The sequence below is a fragment of the Priapulus caudatus genome, unplaced genomic scaffold, assembly GCF_000485595.1.
Source record: "Priapulus caudatus unplaced genomic scaffold, Priapulus_caudatus-5.0.1 Scaffold1211, whole genome shotgun sequence".
Lineage (NCBI taxonomy): Eukaryota > Metazoa > Priapulida > Priapulimorpha > Priapulimorphida > Priapulidae > Priapulus > Priapulus caudatus.
In genome coordinates this window covers 21833-32652 of record NW_014578272.1, presented here as the reverse complement: position 1 = coordinate 32652, position 10820 = coordinate 21833, and the positions used below count along the sequence as shown (strand labels likewise).

Sequence of the window (10820 nt, the reverse complement as noted above, 5' to 3'; positions counted from 1 at the left end):
GATTTGAGCCTACGGAGAGCGAATTTCGGAGGGTCTTGAAGAGGACAGCGACCTTCATCGACTCCGTGTATATTGTTAACCCTGAAGTCTAACCTCTCCACGCAGCAGCCCCAACCCCTCGCAGCCCACCCGGGCGGCAGCGCGTCGGCCACCTCCGCAGTGCACACTACCTCCTCGACATCCTCGCGGATGTTCAGCATGGGCGGGAAGGAGTCCTTTGCAGCAGCGTCCTTGGTAGTTGCGGTTGACGGTCACTGCGGACAGGGGAGCAGCGGGTAGTGCCGACCGATGACCGCGTCCGGGTCAGCATCGGAACGAGCGTGAGAACGGGTAGCGGCAGCGCCCGGCGACGAAGTAATTATTGAGTATTGAATTCAATATTCGTTCATTACTTAGAATATAGTGACAGACAAACGATGTTCGCGGAGCTCCTCGCGACGCATAAGTATTGCATTTATTTGGTGCAATTAATAGTCGTTCAATCTAAGTAATATATATTAAGACATCTGAGAGAGAGAGAGAGAGATAGGGAGGAGGAGCGATTCGCGGTGGCGGGGCCGGGACGGGGGTAACGAGTGGCAACATGGCGGCACGCCCTCACCTGCAGGTCTGAGTACGTGTACGGGTAGCAGTAGGCGAAGTAGCAGGTGTCTTTGTTGTGGTCGAACTTGAAGGTGAAGCTCAGCGAATAGCAGCTCTTTCCGTCTTCCCCGCTGCGGAAAAGGACGGGTGTTACCGTGGCGATGGAGACGCGATGCACGCGCGCGCAAGTTCAATTCAACCTGCACAGCTCTATGGGCTAGAAATTCTAAATTATGTCTGCGTCTATTTACTGTGAGTGGGGGGAGGTCGAAAGTTGTGTGCAGGGAGGGGGGATTGGGAAAATTCCAATGGTCAATGTAAATGTTCCGATGGTACTTTATTTCGTAACTCGGATCGATGGGCCGCCGTAGCCGAGATGTTATGCCGCTGATGTGGTGAGAAATTATCATCACAAAACACTGTTCTGTGCTAGTATAAACGAACCCACGTACACCGATCGTGCTATTCGTCATGTACGTCACACGCTTGACACACATAGGCTAACAACCGTAACAACAGGAAGATTCGCAACCGCCGCATTTGCTAGGTGCTCTCGCTAGGGGGCGCCTGCGCATGGGTGCTCTCGCTAAGTGGCGCTGGCGTGCAGGCACTCACAACAGGTTGTTCTTGTAGTAGTTGATGTCGTTGCCCGTCCGCCTCCAGCCGATCTTGGCCTTCGCCGCGTCGCGCTCCGAGTAGAACAGTGGCTTCATGCCCTCCTCGTACAGGCTCCCTGCCTGCGAGACGAGGAGAGGATGCGTTACCGCGGCAACGCGTTGGCGGCGTCGGACGCGTCAGACAGTGGCAACGGCTGGACGCATCTCCGTGGCACAGCCGGACGCGTTACCATGGCAACGTCGGACGTGATGCCACGGCACGGCCGAACAGGTTACCACGGCAACGTCGGACGCACGCATTATTTACGAGCGATTTTTGAGGAGGCGCGCTGAATTATTGACGGCGTTATTACGTGTAATGCCGCCGCGCTACCAGTTTATAACCCCGCTGATTGCGCCCGGCGCGCGATTGCCCGTGTTGCCGGCGATCGCGTGACCGCGAATAATTGATGAGCAACGCGGGGGGTTACTGCTTCACTCTCCCCTGCCCCCTCCTCCTCCTCCGCACGAGCGCGATGGAGGAGGAGGAAGGGAGGGGGGAGTCGCGGCTACGTTCCATCGCACAAAACCTTTTTTAATCTCGTATAAATTTATCACTCCGGTATATTCCGGCGGTGACATAGGAGAGGGATGGTTACTGCTTCATTCGCCGCCCCGACTCTCCCCTCCCCCTCCTCCTCCCCCGCACGAGCGCATGGGAAGAGGAGGGGGAGGGGGGAGTCGCGGCTGCGGGGTACTCTCGCACAAAACTCTTTTAATCTTCTTTAAATAAGTTCATTCGCTTGGTAGAATAATATAAATAACAAAGTTAATTTTTACTCAACCGTGCAAGTTTGAAACGTACCGCTGACGTTTCGCCTCCTGTCAGGAAGCTTTCTCAAAGCAATTTTACAATTACATTTTACAATTACAAGCTCTTTTAATATTGTACGAATTATCACGCCACCCAGCGGGGACGTGGCAGAGGGGGGATCGCGCGTCGGGCAGACTATAATTCGCAAACGTTAATTATAAAACTGACAAGTGATAATTCATTAACGTTCCCGTGACGGCGACGTAGGAGATTGGGGATTGAATAATTTCATCGGATCTCTATGGTTCGCATAAAAATAAAGTGTTTCTCTCAGTTAGATCCAATATAAGTTATAAATACTTACACTGACGAAAATTTCGTCCATCTCTCCAATAGACTTCCTCAGGTCTGATGTTTCTGAACTGTTTTGGAAACTGGACGAAAATTTCGTCAGTGTAAGTATTTATAACTTATATTGGATCTAACTGAGATAAACTTCATTTTTATATAAGAGGGGGGTCGCGAGCGAGGCGTACCTTCGCCATGTTGGCTATCGTGAATCGGTAGACTGGTCCAGCTCGTACGTTCGTCACGCGGAAGTAGAACCACTGCCGGTGCCGGTTCGTGTACATGTCCATCGACAGCTTCAGCTCATACTCAAACTCCGATCTGCGAACAACGATCACGCGGCGAAAAGTTACGTATGTGCGTCGTACGAGTTTGTTTTCGGCCTTTCTGCGTAACTCTGTCTATATACATACGTCTGCCCCTCTACACAACTTGGACCCCATACATAACGCTGTCCCTCTATAATAATTCTGTCTCTCTACATAATTCTGTCTCTCTACATAACTCCATCTCTCTACATAACTCTGTCTCTCTACATAATTCTGTCTCTCCATAACTCTGTCTCTCTACATAACTCTGTCTCTCTCTACGTGATTCTCTCTCTATAATAACTCGGTCTCTCTACATAACTCTGTCTCGATACAAAACTCCGTCCCACTACATCAACACTGTTCCTCTATAGAGGTTGCTACTTTTATGCACCACTCCATACATCTGCCACACACGCACACGCACACGCACACGCACGCACGCGCACGCGCACGCGCACGCACACGCACACGCACACACACGCACACGCACACGCGCACACACACACGCATCTATACAGCCCTCAACCCACGCCCCCCGCGCGTACATTTGCTCTGCCGTCGCCAGATTTCCCGACTCGAATCGCGATTCGAATACGAGGGTGGCGTCGGTGGGTCCCTGCAGCTTCACGACAACGGGCAGGCAGCCATGCTTCGAGCCGCCAACGGCCGACTTGAGGAACTGAAGCAGTGAAGCCAAACTTTCGCACATAAAGCATCGTTCCTTACCCGAGCTTGTATGTTTTAACGGGAGAATGGAGAATGCCTAACTTAAGCAACGTTCCTTACATGAGCCGGCATGTTCATAACAGAAGAAGGAACGATAAACTTAATCATCGTTTCTTATGTGAGCTTACAGAAGGAAAGCTTAAATTGACTATGTCACGAATTTTCTATGGTAAAATTTGTAAAATTTTTGTTGCCATTTTTTTACATTAAAAGTAAGAACTAACGGGACTAAACATATCGTCAAATTCTTACCTGATAAGATTGTTACTCAACTAGTTAAAAATCCAAAAAACCTGGACAATTTGATATTATGTTCCTGACATTAATTGCCTGCTATGGGCTATGTATGAGTCACGAGTGTATGTTCACATCAAACAATATAGTAAAATAGGAAGAATAATGCAGCTATTTAACCATAAAAAAGTGAACAGAATTACTTATATTTTGTGGAAAAGTGGAAATATTTTTTTAACTTTTACTATTTACGGTGACGTAATCACTTTAACTTAAGCACCATTCCTTACAGAATTGTGTATGTTTGTTTATAACAGAAGAAGGAATGAATACCAAAGGTGGCGCCCCCTGGCGGTGTACTCACGAAACCGGCCGTCGTCGGCGCGTAGTCGAACACGAGACGCCGGGCCACTTCCTGCGGCTTGTAGATGGGCGCCATCTCTGTGCCCGCCCGCTCGTAGAAGGGCTCAGGCTTGGGTGGGACGTACTCGATCAGCTTGACGGGATTCTTGAGCACCTGACACTCTGTCGGCCTGCGAGAGCGAGAAAGAGAGAGAGAGGGGGGAAAGAGAAGGAGAAAGAGAGAAAGAGAGTGAGAGAGTGGGAGAGAGAGGGGGGGGCGAGAGAGCAAGAGAGGGAGAGCGAGATAGCCGAGGAGAGGTGGTGAGAGAGAGAGAGAGAGAGAAAGAAGAGAGAGAGAGGAGAGAGAGAGAGTAATCAATAATTTATAAATTTTATTATTATTGATATTAAAAAAATAAATTATTGTGAATTAATGTTGAAACTTGAATGAAACACATTGATCGAAAAGGCCATTGTACAATTATTATAAAACGTTTTCTTTGCTTTGTTTTTATTGTTACTGCTGGAGACATCGATTCACCATTGAAAACAGAAAAAACCACCCATTTCAACACTGCACAACACGTGAAAGTACACGAACTAGCCAATGAATCATGGTGTACGTGTGTTGGAAGAGTACAACACACCAAAAACCCCCAAAACTTAAGAAATATTCAAAGTGTACCATAACGATACACGCTAAAGCTGCCTATATACTATATATATATATATATATATAGTATATATAATATATATATATTATTATATTATATATATATATATATATATATGTATTTATGTATTCATTTATTTACTCTCATGCATATATATATGCATATGTACGTTTATCAGTAGCAACGAGTCTACGGCCCGAGTAACGCACGTGCATGCATCTAGGGGGCGCTAGCAGCGTCCTGCTGCCTCCCCCACCGCGCTCCATCACTCACCATCGTGTCGCCTGCTGCGAGCCGAGCTCGCGCGAGAATGAGTAGAGGTTTCGTGGCGCCCTGAGCTGCGGCACGAGGCGACCTTCCTCGGTAGCGAAGGTCACCTGAGTCGTGCTTGGCAGCGCCCCCCCGGCCGCCTCCTCCTCCTCGTCCGGCAGCCCTGCGTGGGCGAACAACGGCCGTTTATAGGTGGCGCCGGCCACGCGATTCTTGTGACGCACGCAGCGTCGGACAGCGGGGAACGCGAGTCATCGTCACTCTCCGGTGGCAAGTTTCTAACAATTACGGTGCGTGGTCATGTTTGACCTTTATGCTATCATGTTTGACCTTTACGCTGTCATGTTTGACCTTTATGCTGTCATGTTTGACCTTTACGCTGTCATGTTTGATCTTTATGCTGTCATGTTTGACCTTTACTCTGTCATGTTTGGCCTTTCTGCTGTCATATTTGATCTTCTCATGTATTCACACTCTTCTTTCTTATAAGTCACTAACTACATATCTCTATAGGCACTCTATCTTACACTTGTTAATCAACTCCCCAATTATCCCCAGAGAGGACGACCGATTAGGTAGATGTGAATCATCATGGAAGGTCTTCACACGTTGCCGTTACACGGTTCAATCATGAGAGAGTGCAAAGGTAATATTAGTGCTATATAGACTCAACTATGAATTACGCAACTGCCCTGACTGCTCGTTACTCGTACATAATGACCAATAATGACATTTTCGAACCTAAAAGATTAGTTGGTTGACCCAAGCACAGTGTAGGATCTCATGCAATGATATTATGCACTTGTATTTTTTTCGATGTGCTTGAAATTAAACTTACAAATGCACATTTGTAAGCACTTGGAATCAAACTCCAAGCAGCCTGCTTATGCTGTGTAATCACCTCACTGTGCGCCATTTTATTTATCAACAGATTAATTATTTAGCAATGTGCACGATAATATTAAGCCTTTAAAATTTTCTTAAAACGTTTATTTATTAATAAGAAATTATTCGCTATCGCAACGTATGTTTTTTGGGGGATGAAAATGTACCAATTACGACCGTTACTAGAGATTCTACTGTATACATGTATAATAATATAGCAGAGTACAATCAAACCTGGGTTAGCAGACACCTCTATAGAACGGACACCTGTCTATAAAGGACACTTATGGAATTTCCCTCAAGTGATAGTTATACAGTGAAACCGTCTCTATGGAATGGACGCACATCTAAAGTGATACTTTTCGTGTTTCCCTCAAGCAACCGTTGTGTACAAGCTTAGTACATGTGCGCTGTTATACGAGTACTGTTATACATGCGTCGTACATATACCAACAACATGGCGTATGTTCCCTCATCTTACCTCCATCCAGCTGTCGATGTCCGAAGTCGCTGTCTTCAGTGTTGATGCTGCTGCAGCTGTCGCTATGCTGTAGGTATCGGCTATTTCCTGTCGATGCAAACGCATCTCCGTCTCTCGTCTCGCTCAACTGAGAACCAGAGCTGGGGGTGGAGAATCATAAAGCTCACAGTTAAACTCAGTGCCTACAGTTGCCGCTCTGTGTGTTTTGACTCACACAAAAACATTCCATACAATGAAATTTCCTTCTATCATTATCTGTGTTATGTGCCTGAAATGTGTCATTATTATGGTAACCCTGCCTGTGTGGACCTGCGCCCCACTAGATAAAGAAAGGGTAACACAGGCAGGGCTAGTGTGCGTATGTATGTGAGTTTTCGTCGATACTGTAATGTAGGTGCATGGCTAGTTAGCACATTTATGAGATAACCCAACGATGTATTACGTGCGAACATTCAACCAGGTATTGCGAAAACACAAATTCCTTCGTCATTTTCATGATGTTGCATGACAATGCAAAATTCCTGCACGGGAGAACTACTGCAAACGGAGCTTGATCAAAGTTGAACATGGCAAGCACCATGGCTATTGCATTAATAAATTAATTATCCTATTAAAGAGTGGCCTGCGTGTACTGGTCGATGCTATATAAACAATTATACGACCCCTGTCAATTCGCAAATCTCAGATACGACTCCCCCCTGCTACCACCGTAAATAAAAATGTCAAATAATCAAATTCCAATCGACGCTATTTACTTTAATCAATGCTCAGAGTCATTACCAGAACCAACGCTAATTACCGGCGCATAGCTACGCGTTCGCTGCTAAATTATTGATCGATCGCAGCGGCAATCTACATTGCGAGAGCTAATTCGAACCCGAACCCCCCACACCCTCAAAACCCGACGGGTTCAGTTGTAAATTCCATCGGAGTGTAAAATCCGCGATCGCGCGGTGCGAGAGCGGGGGGGGGGAGGCACTCACTCACCGGCTCTCTCCTCCGTCAAGCGTGCCCCGCCGCTGCTGGAGGCTCGCGTCGCTCAGGCTGCCACCTAAAATCATCGCATCACTCTGTACTTGTCGCTGTGTAGGGACCGCCGGCGGCGCGGGGCAGGACGAACGACGGGCGCAGCTAGCGAGCTGATCCGAATTCCGCTGCATGAGTGACGACGCGTCGCGCGCGGGCGGGCGGATCGAGTATCGAGAGGGAACAAGCGCGCTTGCTCGCTCGCGTGAGAGAGAGCCAGAGAGAAGAAACGACTGGCCACCTCCTCCGTAGCACACGCGTGCGCACCGTCGGTCACGTGAATAATGAATGGATGGGCGGTGGCAAAAACGCTGATGGGGGAATCGCAATCAGGGAGCATAAATCTGGACGTGCTGATTACTCTGGGAAGATGTGCCCAGGTAGGAACGAGCGTGTACTGACACCCGTCAAGTCCCCCTACCTCGACGGTACTCCTCGAAACCGCAATCAGTTGGTTTTCACTTATAACTCCAAAAAATTAGAGAAAAATTAAATTATATTGCCAAAAATCTCGTCTCCCTTCTTGAAAAAATCCACTTAACAATAATTAATTGGTAGTTAAAAGAAAAGGGAGAAAATCTACAGTCGTGAGGGCTGCTTCTAGAATACTTCATCGCAGACGTTAATTATTCAATGCTTGGAACATTTCGTTACAGTAATACGTCACTACCACTATGTGGGTAAGCATTTGGGTCATGGCTATCGGCAGAAGTCTGTAGAGTAGCACAAAGAAATAAGCCAGAAAAATTGCAAAGTTATGCAACATGCAATCTATCATAACGTCTAATGCCCTTTGGTATACAAAAGTCATTTGCTAGACAGACACTTTACCTGTGTAATATCCATAATATTGGAGATGCTTGCGCATAAAACTCTCATATGGGTTCTGCAAACAAATAATGTTGTAAATTAATAAGAAATAAATAATTAAGTGCAGTAGCAATGTAACTGCCACCACCACTGCCACTACTGTTCCCACTACTTCTACCACTACCACTGATACTACGATTGCTTTCAATACCACTCAGGACTGCTACCAGTACCACTAAAGCAAATATCCCAATGTACAGGCCATGGGGAACAGGTTAACTGCATATTTATTTGAAACTGCCCATGACCAAGAACACTAGAAAATAAAACTTCATGGCTTGTCTACTACAAATCTCATTCTAACGGGAATGTAAGAAGGCGAGTTGAAGGCTCCATTACACAAACACATTTTATATTTCGGCGCATTCAATCTATTTAGAAATGGGTTTTATTTCAGACTCCTTTTATGCGAGTAAGTTTATGCTGGGACTTGAACTTGTGGCATTTTTAACTGATAAGCAATTGACCACTACTTCTCCTTTCGATGCAGGGGAGTATATAGTAGGTCATTATTAAATAAAAATGGTTCTTACTTGTTCCGTCAGACCTTGTCCTAAAAAAGACCTCAAATCTGCCGTTGGCTCCATTGACTTTTAATCTTTACTATCCAAAAGAGGATAGGTTTGCATTCACAGACGAACAAATGTGCAGTGTCAGTAGCATTGCTACAATCTGTGCCATATGTAATTTCATTGTGCTTGACCTAAACTGTGGTACGTGTAAACAAACTTTAGTTAGAAAAAGGGTTAAAGTAGGTTGAAATGTGAATGCTAATCATAAGATCATCATACATAATTTAGCCAGACAAAAGCTTTTAATGTCACAAGTAAGGCCAATGAAAAAGATGGTGGTTTACTGATTTTATCCTCAAGGCCAAGGGCACATTTTAATGATTATGATTGGAGTCATATTCAGTTAGTGGGCTAGGTAATGATAATGGTGATTGGTATATACATAGGGTATATAGGTCCCAATAGCAATGTAGGATTAAACTAAATTAGTGTACTGCATGTTCTCTCACATGTGATGCCCTGCCTATACTCACACTCACAGTAATGCTCATAGGGTCTATGTCCCCCAGGGTACTGCCGGAACGTACCCTGGGTACGGTCCGGTATACTGAAACGTACCCTAGTAACTATCTAGCTGATATGGTTAGGGTTAGGGTTAGGGTTACGGTTAGGGAGTAGGTTTAAGCAACTCCCTAGACTCGTTAATGGAGTAGGCGAGGTACGGTCCGGCATAGTAGTATTTAGTACCAGGGTCTGTTCCCGTATACCGGACCATACCCAGGGTACGTTCCGGCAGCACCCTGGGGGACATAGACCCTCTAAGCCACAGTAACGCTCATACTCGTAGGGTCTATGTTCCTCTGACCTCTGTTTGACCTGGCTCAATAGCTATTTCTGACTAACCCTAACCCTATATATATTATATTATATATATATATATATATATATATATATATATATTAGTCAGAAATAGCTAAGCGAGCCAGATCAAACACTGAAACAGAGGTCAGGTGTACATAGACCTTATCTGCCACAGTAACAGGCCCTGTACGTGTAACTGTGACTGTGAGTGTATTATCCTCCTAGTTTGGGACACCGCGGCCCTCCCTTTTGCAAACGGGCTAAACTACCCCGGTGTACTAAATTAGGACTTGGCCCTGGCCTAAGTACTCGTAACTCAGTACTGTGGTCTGTACCGAGAAGTAGAACTAGCTGAACGTGACAGTCACACTCACAGTGTGAGTGTCGCCCGGCGATGACGTCGACGCCGATATCATCATGATCATTGTTTATACGCTCAATGATTTCTTTTTTTCAATATTTAATAGAATATAGTAGAGGCAAAAATCCATTTGTTTAAATTCTACACTAAATGGCTGGACGTGCAACAGGTTAACTCAGGTTAGCGCTAAGCCGACGCTCGCTCGTTATTGTTGACTGTAGCAACACTCCGGAAATAGATTACGAGGTTATGCCTGTTTACCGGAAACGATGGAATACTATGTAAAATGATTGTTATGTAAATAATATTATCATAAAGACTGTTTTTTATATGCCTTGGTTTTTTACTGGTGTTATATATAAATGTTTTAAATTTTAGATCTGTTATTGTGTTAAAAATATGACTAGTTACGGTGCGGTCCTGTTTCACTCTCTTTCGCCATTGCTGTTGTGATTCCGATAGCGTTGGAAAAATGGTTAGAGGAAGCCTATTATATCTCAGCCTATTCACTATTAAATCGAACTTAAAAATTACCTGGCATAATTGCCATTCTCTCTTTAACGAGATTGTTTATGTAATTCTCGTAGATGCTGGTTATTTTTAAACTGGTGTTCATAAGTGTAACTACGCGATTTCTTCCGTTGTGATTGTTTACATACATCGCGTGTGAGGTGTTTGACAATGTCACTTAGTTTGTTAATGTGTTTACTGAAGGTTGCTATTGCGACACATTATTGAATGGTTCTATATCATGTATATGGCATCAATTCTTTCCTTACAGGCTGCCCACAAAACTTTTCGAATTAAGCGAGTGCTTGCCAAAAAGCAAAAGGAGAACCGACCCATCCCCCAGTGGGTACGGATGAAGACTGGAAATAAGATCAGGTTGTTATAAAATCAAAGTGGATGCGTGTACTGTAGTAGCTG

General features: G+C 45.3%; 1 protein-coding gene across 1 annotated transcript in view; it reads right to left on the bottom strand.

Annotated features, from left to right (window-relative positions):
- LOC106815823 (cytosolic carboxypeptidase 2-like) overlaps window positions 1-10078 on the bottom strand; it is a 36114-nt gene extending 26036 nt beyond the window's left edge. The window contains exons 1-12 of the mRNA XM_014820341.1: window positions 9868-10078; window positions 8693-8867; window positions 8121-8175; window positions 7251-7314; window positions 6264-6403; window positions 4901-5060; window positions 3976-4144; window positions 3197-3330; window positions 2529-2661; window positions 1198-1319; window positions 602-713; window positions 94-230 (exon numbers count right to left, since the gene is read on the bottom strand). Of these exons, the coding sequence (XP_014675827.1) occupies window positions 94-230; window positions 602-713; window positions 1198-1319; window positions 2529-2661; window positions 3197-3330; window positions 3976-4144; window positions 4901-5060; window positions 6264-6403; window positions 7251-7314; window positions 8121-8175; window positions 8693-8746 (1280 nt within the window). The 5' untranslated portion in view covers window positions 8747-8867; window positions 9868-10078. The remainder of the gene's footprint in view (window positions 1-93; window positions 231-601; window positions 714-1197; window positions 1320-2528; window positions 2662-3196; window positions 3331-3975; window positions 4145-4900; window positions 5061-6263; window positions 6404-7250; window positions 7315-8120; window positions 8176-8692; window positions 8868-9867) is intronic.
- Between the last annotated feature and the right edge of the window lie 742 nt (window positions 10079-10820).